At 38.3% G+C, this 14,093-nt stretch overlaps 1 protein-coding gene across 2 annotated transcripts in view; it reads left to right on the top strand.

Annotated features, from left to right (window-relative positions):
• The window catches only part of CNTNAP2 (contactin associated protein 2), a 1,202,163-nt gene that overhangs the window by 1,121,838 nt on the left and 66,232 nt on the right, over window positions 1-14,093 (top strand). For both annotated transcript variants that reach the window (XM_088150062.1, XM_088150063.1), the window contains exons 17-18: window positions 3,404-3,622; window positions 10,560-10,796. In XM_088150062.1, the coding sequence (XP_088006188.1) occupies window positions 3,404-3,622; window positions 10,560-10,796 (456 nt within the window). The remainder of the gene's footprint in view (window positions 1-3,403; window positions 3,623-10,559; window positions 10,797-14,093) is intronic.

Genomic DNA, 14,093 nt, shown 5'->3' on the forward strand with positions numbered 1-14,093 from the left:
CTTGCTCTGGCAAGCTGGCAGAAACCAAAAGGGTATTATGCACAAACTCAGCTGGTATCTAAATGCCAGAAAACTCAGAAAAGATAAGAGAAGGAAACGTCTATACAATTAAATGCAAGAGGAAATGGACGAAGTTTTCGAAAATATATAAGGGAACTAAGGAGCAAGCAGCTAGGAAATAAGATAACAAAGTTTGTGGTATAAACAGCTTCAACTGTTCTGATCGAGAAATAAAAATATCAGCCTGCCTTATCAGGTCCTATAAAAATTGCTGTGATAATATACATAAAACACACTGTAGTATTCAAAAACGCTTCAATAAATATTTCATAAGGTGTTCCTTTAGACTTACAGTTCTCTGAATTCCTATTGTAGTTTTAAGTTAACAGGTAATTTAAAGTGCAAATGAATTACTCAAAGAAATATTCTTGCCATTGTCGAGAATCAGGGTTTAGACTGAAATACTACGCCCAACATATATAGAGAAAAGACTCACTGAATACATGGAATTGTGCTGCATGCCATATTGGTTTCACATAGTAGGGAATATTGATCTGCGTATCGATCTGTGCCTTCCTGAGTCCTTTTACTATCTCGTTGCCAATGGATTTCAGTTGCTCAACTCTCTTTCATCTACTTTTTCCCTCACCTTTGATCTGTGATGCCCCAATGATGAATTGAAAGGCCCAGGTTATACCATGCAAGCGTTGTCATAAAATGAGCCTTGGGCTCCTCTTCCTTCCTTCTTTCCTTCTCCTCTCTTCCTCACTTTTGACTAGCATGGATGTGCTACTGCACAAATTTGGAGGACTAGGTATGTTCCTCTTTTGTTAATTCAGCTTTGTTCTTTTCTGGGGGCATCAGACAATGGCCAGTGCTCTGTGGATGCGTAACAGGTGGAAGGGGGGCAGACACCATTAAGCCCTGTGACAGCTGTAGCTCTTAGGAGATAAACACACAAGGACAGGAATGGCTCTGTTTCATCTGTCCATTGTTCTGTGACACTGATTGTACAATATGAAGAACAAATAATACTTCACAGGAGGGTTATGAACAGTAAAAAAGGGGAGGGATTTCACAATGAACAACATGACAGAGGAGGAGGACCCTGCATCATGTTAAAAGAGCTCTGTATTTAAGGACAAAACATCTCAGTTTAATTTTGATATTTAAACAAACAAACAAAAAACACTGAGGGAAAAAGAAAATCAAACTGGATCCAGGCATGCTATTTGGAACACAGTGCGAGTTAGAATGCCAAAAACAAATGAAGCCCACTGTTTTAAAAAACAAAACAAATAAGAGCACTTATTCAAAGCAATAGATGGTTTACTTCACAAGGGCAAGGGGGATTTCATACCCTAAAGATTGAAACAGAAAGGAGATGTCTTTATCCTGAAATGTTTTGCAATGGAAGTTTTGAAGTTTTTGTTGTGTTTTGCTTTTGCTTTACATCAAAAAGGAAAGTATATTTATGCTTAGTAGAAGCCAGCTGCATTCTTGTATTGATACTTAGGAGGCACAATTCATGATTTCCCACAATATTTTTAATTATTTATTTTTAATTTTTTAATTATTGAAAAATATACCTCAGTGAGTAAAAGTTGAAGTGGCTGTCATCAAGATCCCAACATGAAGTTCTGTTGAAACTTCACAGTAAGTGTGGTCTAGTTTGTTAAAATGTGTTCATGGACTTGTTTATTGATTGAAGATCTGAAGGCTGAAGATCAGAATAAAAATGATTTAGGAAACAAATGTATTTTACATAATTGTGAGCTGCATAAGAAGCTTTGATAATATGAAAAAGCAATGTGATATTTTAAACTATAAAATATTAGTATAACTATAAAAATAGTCTTTTTCAATTTGTACCATAAAAGACAAAAGAAAGGAAGATTGCCATACATGAAACAGTTACATAAAATGAATAAAAATGACAGTATACTTTATCAAGCATTCTTTTTCCTTTTTAAATTTTTAATACATTTTATTACATAATATACAAACTTTAAAAATCCAAAAGAAAGACAGAAACTCCTGCTAACTCGTTATTAACTTTCCTTAGCAATTTAGATTCTGTGTTTTCCAGCATAGTGACCTCTTTGCTCTTCATTAACTTGGTGCCTATCACAGAAAGTCCCATCATAAATTTATGACCATTAGCACATTACTTAATTAATGTGTAAGATGATTCCATACTATTAAAACATTATCTCTATATTTTAACTGTGAATTAAGGCAAAAGCAGATGCAGCTGAGCAGTGGTACACGCTTACATTCAAAACTATGTGGTGGTGATAAAAGCAGCAATGTGTTGATTCTTCTCCATAACTCCACTTATTGTGCTTGCAGATTCCTATCAAGCAACTCTATTCAGGGTTACTGAGACTCTTTTAGGGAAGGTTAGGTGGATGACCTGGATAATATTGCAGTTTCCATGTGGATAGAGTCACGTGTAGCTGCTTTGCTTTTGATGTGGTGTTGGACAGAGCTCATTGTGGTGAACACAGTACTGTCTTGTAATACTGTCTTTAGAGCTTGTGGAACCTGAGGAAATGGAGAGGGTTCCCAGTCAAGGGTTGATCCATGCTTTTCTGCCTTCTTCAGATGGCAGATTGTGTGTGGCTAGGAGATGGTAAATACTTCTCTAAGGGAGGGCATTATACTACCTTCCTTGAAAGAGGCACTGGTGTACCTTGTCTTGAAGATGCCATCTCTTGAAGCAAGTCATATTTCATAATTTTTGACTTGCTTCCAGCCTTCCCTTTGTGGAAAAGTTGTTGACAAAGTGGTAGGGTATCAGCAACTGTCAGCCCTTTCAGGTAGGCCAAGACAAGGAACAGGCACAGTAGAGCTTCAAAGAATGCTCTTTATTATTGAAGGGTAGAATAATTGAATCTGTAGAGTGCATTACAATACTCCAACCAAGTAGTGATCAGGTCATGAGCTACTGTCTGGAGCCCAATAAGGCATAGCACTGGTATATATCAGAAACCACTGTTTCAAATGTGAATGAGTGCCTGTATGGTCTGAACATACAGGAAGGACCTGCTGAGGGTTACTTCAGAGGTGTGTGAAGTGTAGGCCAAGAGACAGGCCTCAGCAATAGCCGCATGCTTTGGAATGCACTTCCCCTGGAATACACTTAGCCCTGATTAAATTCTAAGGATCACTTGGTTTAATAATCCCTTTAATCTGGAATGACTGAGGGCAATTTTTATTAACTGAATTCATTGTTATGTGGATATTTGTGTTCTGTTGGTTTTCTTTTGTTGTATATATTCAGAATCTATACTGTAAATAAATAAAAATAAACACAATTGCAAATAGAGATCTTTTTTTAAAAATCACAAATTTAGCAGGATCTTTATAAAATGATACTTCTCCAACCTTCTCTCATCAGCTGCCACAGATGTATCTTTCTCATTTAATGTTGGAAATGGCCCAGTAGAGATTATTGTGAGGTCACCCCGTCCACTCACTGACGATCAGTGGCATCGAGTGACTGCAGAGCGCAATGTCAAAGAGGCCAGCCTGCAAGTAGACCAGTTCCCCAAAGAGATCCGGAAGGCTCCCACTGAAGGCCACACTCGACTAGAACTCTATAGCCAGCTCTATGTTGGTAAGTAGAAATGGTATGTTGAACTGAAAATGCAGTGCCTCTTCTATATGCCTGTGGCCACTCCAGATCCCATACATACTGGGCCAGAGGTCTTCTTCACCTTTATTTACTTATTTAAAATATTTCTATGCCTCCCAATAATTCCAAAACTCCCAAGTCTGTCCAAAACAGGACAATAACATTTGATGCCAGGCTGCAGGTTTCCTAAGCAGGTCATTTAATAGGCAAGGCACAACAGATGAAAAGATTATTTTTGCTCGACTCCCTTTAGACAGAACAGAAGGCTTCAAAAACAAGCTTGCCACTGTAATCTTAGTATTTAGGCTGGCTCATGCAGCAGAAGGTGTTTCTTTCAAAATACAAGCCCCAAATCATTTGGGGCTTTGAATGCAAGTACTAGCATTTCAGTTTTTTGCTTGAAAAATATTATGATAGCCTGTGCAATTTAAGAACTGTAAAATATAATCAAGTAATCAGTTACAGTTAACAACTTACGCCACTTTTATGCACTGCATAAGTCTAATCCAGATGCTACCAAATAGCAGTGCCCAAACTGTATCTGTCTCATGTCAGCCAAAACAAAGTACTTTGTGCTATGGCTGCCAAAGTTAGTTGGGTATTAGTTAATATACATATATAAGTGAGCACCCTTCAAACTGCAAATCTAATTTAAGGTATGACTAGATTATCTATTGGTGGCCAGAAACCCCACTTATCTTTTTAATGGGATCCACAGTAGGTAAAGCAATGGTGCAATTTGGATATGGCCATATCATGTGCAAGGATGGGCCCAGGATTTGGGGTTATTTTCCCTTGGTGTTATAAGGGAGGATTTGGGTTGTTATTTGTTTGTTTGTTTGTTTGTTTGTTTGAACAGTGTAAAGGCTATTGTGTGGCTTTACAGTTTACTCCGGTTTTTATGTGATACCTGCCATTGACAAACCTCTGATTTTCAGCAAAATTACCAGAGAGGTTTTCAAGACCCACACAAAAGGGACTTAGGGGAGGCATTCCTTTTTTAGGGGGAATGCAGAAGAAATAATTCAATATCAGATGAAGGAAAAGCAGACGGTTCAATGAAAGCACTAATAATGAAATATTAAATATTTTGGACACATAACACAGAAGCAAGTCAGTGAAGAAGACCCTGATGCTTGCAAAAATTGAAGGCAACCAAAAAAGACTCTAACAGAAGACAAGCCTGGCTGGATACCACCACTGTTGAGACAATCATAAGCGCACAAGATCTCAATAAGCAGTTACGGACAGAATCCTGGCAAACTGATGTCCATCAGGTCTTGAAGACTTGGAAGCAACCAGACAACAAACCACCACTTCAAAAATTATCATAACCCTCTGAAGCAAATCGCTAATCCACCAAGGAAAATGAGTTCTAGGCACTGATTCAGTACTTTCAGAGCCTCACCTAAATTTGAAGAAAGGGAGGAGTAGAGTAGTATCAACAGAATAGCTGTCTTGTATAAATCTGTATAATGTGATTCAGCAGTTTTATTGTACATGTTGATGGAGTCAACAATTCAGATGCCAGAGGTTGTATCCCAGTGCCTCCAGTTATATCAAATACCTGCTAAACCTACTGATGTGAAAATCCTAGTACTTCCTCAGTCAAAGGAATGTTACATTTTCTCATTATATCTAAATGACTTTGGGTATAGCTTAAAAGAGAAAGACCTGCTTCAGTGCTGTACTTGTCACAACTTTACACTTAATTGAAAGGTTGTTGTATAAGATCATTTTTTAGCTGTTAGAGATTTTCAGAAGAAAAAAAATAAAGAACAAATCATCCTGATGAATAATGACTATACAATTGAGGAAGCTATACTGCCATTTCAGCTCTATTGATGATCTGGTACCTGCCAAGGTGCTGAAGGCTGTATACATCATTTTAATATATTTCATTGCTCTGCTTCCATTAACATGGGAGAAAATGAGTTTTCTGTCTTACTCTTTTCATCATTTCACACCGTGCTGATTTTATCCCTCATAATTTGACATATCTGCATTCAGGAAATCCACTTATGTGGCTGGTCAATTTTTCTTTTCTTTTCTTTTCTTTTTTTCTTTTTGTATAATTTTATTAAGGATTTTTTAAAAAGAAGATTAAAAACTAATACAAACGAATATAAAATGAGAAAAAGACAAGAAGAAGAAAAATCAAATAGAAAGCTAAAAGTGCAAGAAAGGGGGAAAAAGTACTATAAAAGAAAAAGAAAAAAGAAAAAAATCTACAAAGAAGTAGCTTCCAATCTTCTTTACAGCAGTTATAAGTACAATCATAAATTTACCTCTTACTCTATAGTTACAACATAACTCTCTTTTTCCTATAATCTATTCTGTCTAATCATCAAAACCATAAATCATAAATTCATTTTTTTGTTTCATGCAAAAAGTCTATAAGGGGTTTCCAGTCAGCAATAAATATAGATATTGTCTTTTCTCTGATCAAAGAAGTCAATTTAGCCATCTCAGCAAGTTCCATCATTTTCACTAACCATTTCTCCATTGTGGGTAGTGCCAGGTCTTTCCATCTTTGTGCATACAATAATTTCGCTGCAGTTATAATATACAAAAACAAAGATCCATGACTTTTTTCCAACTGTTTGTCCATCAATCCCAAAAGAAAAAACTCTAGTTTCAACTGTGTATTACTCTTTAAAATCCCCTGAATCAGTGTATGTATTTGAATCCAGGTGCCTGGTCAATTTTTCCATCTGGTGCTAGGATAACGCACTGGCCCTTATCTTACACAGGTAATGGTATGCAAACATATTGCCTGGATATCACTGAAAGCTGTGTTATACTGAAACAGGCCATTGGTGCCTCTGTTTGACAACAGCTCTTCAGATCTCAAAAAGAGGTATTTCCCTAGCTCTGCTGTACTCTGTTATTTGGAGTGAACCTGGACCCTCCTACATGGAAAGAAATGCCATGAATGAGACCCAATACCTCTCATGTATGCAGAACCTGACTCATTTGGTTTTCATGTGCATTTGGCTGCTAAGAGGTGATGGGAAGCACATCACTTCTAAGAAAAACATTTTAAACATACTTTTTTAAGGACTCTGTGAATGCCATAACGTTTGAAAGCATATGATATTTACAGATGCAGACACTTTGGGAATCAAATCTAATTTTCAAGGGGTCAGTGAAACTGTGCACAAGACACTAGTAAGAACAATACAAAGGCTATCATTTATGGCTATATTGCTGCTTATATTTGTTACCAGGTGGAGATTTTAGCATTTATCACATAATCTGTCAAAAATATTAAAGAAGTCTTAGAATACTTGTTTAGCAATAAGTGAAAAGTACTTGTAGCATGTCTGACAAAGAGAAGGGATCCATTGACTCTGGTGGAACCAAATCTGATTTGGCCTACAAGGACTGATGAAGTTAGCATATTCTGAAAGTAAATGAAAAAAATAAACATTGAAATAAATATATATACTCTGTGTGTGTGTGTGATATATATATATATATATATATATATATATATATACATACATACACACACACACACACACACACACACATATACATATACATATACATATACATATACATAGATACATATATAGTAGCAGTATAGTAGAGAAAGACCAAAAGACAGCGGTAGTGATAGATGTAGCAGTGCCAAGTGACAGCAACATCAGGAAGAAGGAGCATGAGAAGCTGGAGAAGTACCAGGGCGTGAAGGAAGAAATAGAGAGGATGTGAAAACTAAAGGCCAAAGTGGTCCCAGTGGTGGTAGGAGCACTCGGGCCCATGACTCCTAAGCTGGGGGAGTGGCTCCAACAGATCCCAGGAACAACATCAGATCTCTCTGTCCAGAAGAGTGCAGTGCTAGGAACAGCTAAGATACTGTGCAGAACCCTCAAACTCCCAGGCCTCTGGTGGAAGACCCGAGATTGAGGAAGACACCCACCACCCATAGGGGTGAGAGGGGAATTTTATATATATATATATATATTAACAGCAGTGCATAAACACCTAGCAGCACAGATGAACCAGCTGCTAGCAGCAGGCTCCTATCCAGACTGGCTAACAAAAGGAAGGACAGTGCTGATCATGAAAGACCTTCACAAGGGAACAGCACCATCCAACTAATAACCAATAACCTGCCTCCCCACAACACGGAAAGTTCTATCAGGCATCCTAGCCACCAAGCTACAAGACCATGTAGGCCAGTACATGAGCACAGCTCAGAAAGGCATTGGGAACAACACCAGAGGCTCAAAACACCAGTTGCTCATAGATAGAGCAGTCACCCGAGACTCAAGGTCTAGGCAGACCAATCTGAGCACAGCCTGGATTGACTACAGGAAAGCCTATGACTCAATGCCACACACATGGATCTGTGAATGCCTGGTGCTATACAAAGTCAACAGGACACTAAGGACCTTCCTCAAGAACTCAGTGAGACTGTGGAAAACAACACTGGAAGTGAACTCAAGACAGCTCACACAAGTGACCATTAAATGCAGCATATTCCAAGGTGATGCACTGTCCCTGCTGCTGTTCTGCATAGGGTTAAACCCCCTAAGCCAGATAACCACAAGGACTGGATACAGGTACAAGTTCAAGAGTGGAATCACCATCAGCCACCTCCTCTACATGGATGACATCAAGCTGTATGCTAAGATTGAACGAGACATTGACTCACTGATCCACCTGATACAGATCTACAGTGAGGACACTGGGATGTCATTCGGACTGGAGAAGTGTGGCAGTATGATAGTAAAGAGAGGGAAGGTAGTTAAGACCAATGGGGTGGAACTACCAGTGGGCCACATAGCAGATGCAGAAACCAGCTACAAATAACTTGGTATCCCACAGTCACATGGGAACCATGAGGAGGAGGCAAGGAAGACAGCAACATCCAAGTACCACCAAAGAATCAGACAGGTCCTGAAGAGCCAGCTCAATGGGAAGAACAAGATCCATGCCATCAACATGTACACCCTGCCAGTCATCAGATACCCTGCCGGTATAGTGAGCTGGCCAAAGGAGGCCGTGGAGGCTGCTGATGTGAAGACCCCGAAGCTCCTCACAATGTACGGAGGTTTCCACCCCAAGTCCAACACCCAGAGATTGTACACCAGCCACAAAGAGGATGGGCGGGGTCTGATGAGTGTCAAAGCCACTGTCCTGGACGAAACCCGGAACATCCAGGAATGCATCAGTAAAATGGCACCCAAAGATGAGCTGCTGAGAGAATACCTGAGGCAGCAGCAGGCATGGGAGGCAATTCAAGTGGAGGAAGTACCATAGCAAGACAAGCCCCTGCATAGGATGTACCATCAACAGAATGCTGAGGTAGCTGACATTGGGAAATCCTATCAGTGGCTGGAAAGGGCCAGACTAAAAGACAGCACTGAGTCACTGTTCATAGCAGCACAAGAACAGGCACTAAGCACCACATCTATAGAAGCAGAGGTCTACCACACTAGACAGGACCCAAGGTGCAGATTGTGCAAAGAGGCCTCAAAGACACTCCAACACATAGTGGCGGGGTGTAAGATATAGGCAGGAACAGCATATACTGAACAGCACAACCAAATAGCTGACATTGTATATAGAGACATCTGCACAGTGTATAGGCTAGACTCTCCCAAGTCCGGATGGGATATTCGACAGAAGGTCATGGACAATAACAGGGCTAAGATCCTGTGGGACTTCCAGATCCAGACAGAGAGGCAGGTACTGGCCAATCAACCAGACATCGTGGTAGTAGACAAAGACCAGAAGACAGTGGTAGTGATAGATGTAGCAGTGCCAAGTGACAGCAACATCAGGAAGGAGTATGAGAAGCTGGAGAAGTACCAGGGCCTGAAGGAAGAACTTGAGAGGATGTGGAAAGTAAAAGCCAAAGTGGTCCCAGTGGTGGTAGGAGCACTTGGGGCTATGACTCTTAGGCTGGGAGAGTGGCTCCAACAGATCCCAGGAACAACATCAGAGCTCTCTGTCCAGAAGAGTGCAATGGTAGGAACAGCTAAGATTCTGTGCAGAACCCTCAAACTCCTAGGCCTCTGGTAGAAGACCCAAGATTGAGGTAGACACATACCACCCATAGGGGTGAGAGAGGAATTTTTAAACATGTTACTCTTTCTTTCCTTTCTGCATACTTCTTAATGTCTCTGTGCTGGATTATCTTTTTCCAATTTTGCTTCCATAAAGATTTTAAGGTTTATGTCTGAGTTTCTATTAAATACTAGAAAATAGTAGTACATTATTGTTGCATTATCATCATCATCATCATCATCATCATCATCTGATTACTAGATCATCATCTAATAATTATTGACAGCAATCTGGAATCATAATGATTTGAGTTATTATTACTAACCATGGTAACAATGGAATGCAAAGAATCAATACAACAGCTGTTGGAGGAATAAGTTTAGATAAGTTTCCGCTGTTGATGCTTAATGATAATGTATTTGCAGATGAACTGAACATCTCTTTTGTCTGCTCCTTCCTTTTTCAGATTATTAATTGCAACTGTTGTTTTTAATATGGCTGTATTTTATTCATTTAATTTGAGTTCTATCCTATTTCTTTGTTCTGGACTTGCTTACTTTAAGGCCTAACGGCCACTGTTTAGCAAGAGAGTAAATTTCTGTCTTTCAGGTTAATCTACTTTCCCACGTTTGCACTTTTAGAAGGGCTGCTCTGAAGAGGGCAAATCTCATTCTCCCACCCAAAAATTTAATGGGATCTCAGTTAGACCTATTGGAATAGATACCCTTCTGTCCATATCCTTAAAACTTTGGGATGGCAACTGGGAAAGAATAAGATTCCACTTATAAGGCTTTACTTGGCTTCTGGATTTCAGTTGAATCTATTCTTCATTATTAGAAGTTGTAATTTTGTGTTCGTTCTGTTCATTTTTCATTTAGCATGTTATGTTCTTCAGGTGCTGCAGGTGAACAGAAAGGATTTTTGGGCTGTATTCGCTCTTTAAGAATGAATGGATTGACTCTGGATTTAGAAGAAAGAGCAAAAGTCACACCAGGTGTGAAACCTGGTTGTTCTGGCCATTGCACAAGCTATGGGATACATTGCAAAAATGGTGGCAAATGTGTTGAAAAATACAATGGATACTCATGCGACTGCTCCCAGACAGCATACGATGGCCCTTTCTGCAGAAAAGGTAAACATCTCACAATGCTAATCTAGACATATCTATTCAGAAGTAAATGGAGCTGAATTATGCTTATTCCTGAGTCACTGGGTATAAGAATGCACTAAATATGATTATTACACTGCTTCCAAGAGTAATGCAAATATGTTTATTTACATTTTTTTTTATTTATTTATTAAATGTATATGCTGCCCATCTCCCCCAGAGGAGGAGATGTTACTGTTTTCCTTCTATTAAATGTAAAATTCTTAAACACTGAAGCAAATCACACCCATAACTTTTCTTAATCAGGGTATAAGAAATATGGGGTTGTTGTTATCTGCAGAATCACCTTTTTTAATTCACAAATTTACATGGAAGGATACATGGAAGATATACAGTATATTTGATCCTGTCCCCATGAAAATACAGATGATAGATAGATTTACCAAACAGAAAAATTAGCATTTGAAGGAAAAACCTAGTCAGATGTCTTATTTTATATTTAAAGAAGGTTTTCTTTTCTGAAAGGGAAAACTTAGTTGAGGAAATGGAGGCAGCAGTAATATTGGGGAAAAGTGACCATAAACATTGTAGTTCTTGACTTTAAGGGAAGTTAAAACCAAGCATAATCAAACATGTATCTTGGACTTCAGTAGTGGATTGTAATAAATTCAAAGCAATGGTAAATAGGATCCAGAAAAGAATAATGGGAAATGGAACTCAAGATAGATGGAGTTCCTAAAGTTCCTAAATACAATTTCAAACAATTAAATGAAGAAAAGAAAGAATGGAACACAGCAAAAGAAATCAATGTGGCTGCCAAAAAAGTTTAGTAAAGGTCTGGAAACAAATCCCACATGACAGGAAGACGATACCAGATGACTGGAAGAAACAAATGTTCTACTGATCTTCAAAACAAGGAGAGAAGCATCCAGCAAACTAAAGGCTAGTCATTGAGCAATACCTGTGGGCAGAGGATAAAAAAGTTGATCTATGAATCATCATACATTAATATGAAAACAATATAGTAATTTCCTGAAGCATAATAAGAATAAATCTTGCCAGACTAATCTTTTCTCATTTTTGCTTGAGTAACTTCCTTAATAGATTGTGGAAATGCCAAAGACATAATATATCTTAATTTCAGCAAAGCATTTTATAAAGTACCCCATGGCAGATGATTAGCAAGATAAAGTATGGACTGAGTGGCAAGACAATTCAGTGGGGCAAAAGGACAACACATTTGAGGAGGATTTAGTTAAGATGCCATCATGCCATTTTCCCTCCTTTCCTCTGACACCCGAGGCCACCACCTCTGTCATCTGAGATCCCATATTACTGAAATCTCCACTACTTTTTTTTTTTTTTGTCCAGCTATCTTTTCTTCTTTTCCTTGCCACTGGGACCTATCTACTGCTGCCTCCTCTGCCTGAGATCCGTGTCACAGCAAGCACAAAAGTGGGCTTTCTAAGGACAGAGATCTCAGTTAATATAAGCTTCCTTATCAGCAGTCTAAGCTACTACAAAACTAGAGGGAGAGTGGGGAGCAAGAACTTGGTGGACACATGCAGGAGAATTAGCTGCCTTGAGCACCCTCTGAGTAGAAAGGCTGGATACAAATTGAATAAATAATAATAAGTGGTCTCTTGTTGCCAAGTTTCCACGGTTTAAATCTCTTGTTTATTGTTTGGTGCTTAATTGGTAGGGGTCTTAAGTAAAGTAGCCTATATTGTTTGAGTTTACATGCATTTGTTCATTTGATTGTTTGAACTGGGACTGTAGTAAACACTCCAAATTTAATTAAATTGAATTTTTAATTTAAATTTAAAACAAAACAGAAGGTAAAGTTTACAAATTGCAGATTAATATTAGCAATAAATATTGTAACTTCTAACATTAAAAGCCTGGCAAAAAAGATGCATTTTTACAATGAGTGGAGAACATCTGGAACTCTGGAGGGAGTGTAGTTCATAGCCTGGGAGCAAGGCAAGAGAAGGCCGTCTCCCACTTGCCAGATGACATTGGGGGCAGCTTCAGAACAGCCTCTCTCTCCTGCAGATCTTAACAACCAGCAAGTTGGGAATGCAGTTTGATTCTTTAGATAGAGAGGTTGAAGTCAAGAGGACTTCAGATACATCCAGTTGATTTTAATTAGCTTCCCTCCTTCATTTAAAAAAGAATAAAGAGCATCAGTCTACTTCAGAAATTTCTTTCCATGGTGGGCCAAGACAAGACATCCATGCAAAGAATAGCAGTGAAGAGGAGAAACTGAAAAAAGAATGAGCCTTTCCCTTTTGAATTGCCCTTGTAGCAAATTTGTATGAACTGAAAATAAAGCAGTGGGATAAATGTCAAATGATATGGCTCCATAAAATAAGTCATATTTGAAGACTGTGCTGTATGTATTCATTTTCAGATTTCTGCTACAATGGATTGTTGGCTTCAGTATCCACAGCAGAACAGGCTATTTGTTTTAGTTGTGGCTTTTAAAAGTTATTATGCTGTCACCTAAAATTGAGTTACAAAACATGCATTTCCAATAGCTGAAGCAGCTAGATTCTGAATGAGTTTTTAAGAAAAATGCACTGATGGATTATATGTTCAGAGAAATAGTATGTGCGTTTTAAATACCACCATAAAGCAAAATATCCCATTTTGGAGAGAGTGGCCACCACTCACTAAATTTAGATTGGGATTTATATGTGAAGTAAAAAATGGTGCATTCACATTAAATATTTCACCATAAAGTCAACTGTAGAATAAGATATAAAAGGGTTTTTCTTTTCTGATAAACTTTTAATTTAATATCTAGACATAAACTTTGGGATTGCAATTGTAAATGTGCATATACTTTAATCTAACTAGAATTTAAAAAAGGGAATGCTTGTCTATGATTTGATTTGCCTTAAAGGAAAGTGGGGAAAAATGTTTTAATAGGGTCCTGATCTTCTAAGCATATAATCTAAAAACATCAGTCGTTGGATATTATGTATTTTTTTAACCTGAACGTGACAAGCAATTTAAAAAAAACATTGTATGTACAAATAAACAATTGAGGACTTTTTCCTGTTGGCCACAAATTATCTTCGTCCATTTAGCAGTCCTCCATTTATATATTTCTATCCCTCCATGTGAATGACTACTGATAGAGATAAATCATAATAGAGATAAATCATAATAGAACAAATATATGCTCTTTCTCTTTTCCCCCCCAATCTTGGCAACAGAATAGCAATTTTGCCACCATTATGTGGTCTGCTACTCTGTGACAGTAGCAAACTGTAGCGGGTTATGGCACTGCTTTCACATATGAGGAGAGATAAT

This window comes from Python bivittatus, unplaced genomic scaffold (genome assembly GCF_059951505.1).
Source record: "Python bivittatus isolate LINGU-HERP-01145 unplaced genomic scaffold, Pbiv_v1 ctg000610_np1212, whole genome shotgun sequence".
Classification (NCBI taxonomy): domain Eukaryota; kingdom Metazoa; phylum Chordata; class Lepidosauria; order Squamata; family Pythonidae; genus Python; species Python bivittatus.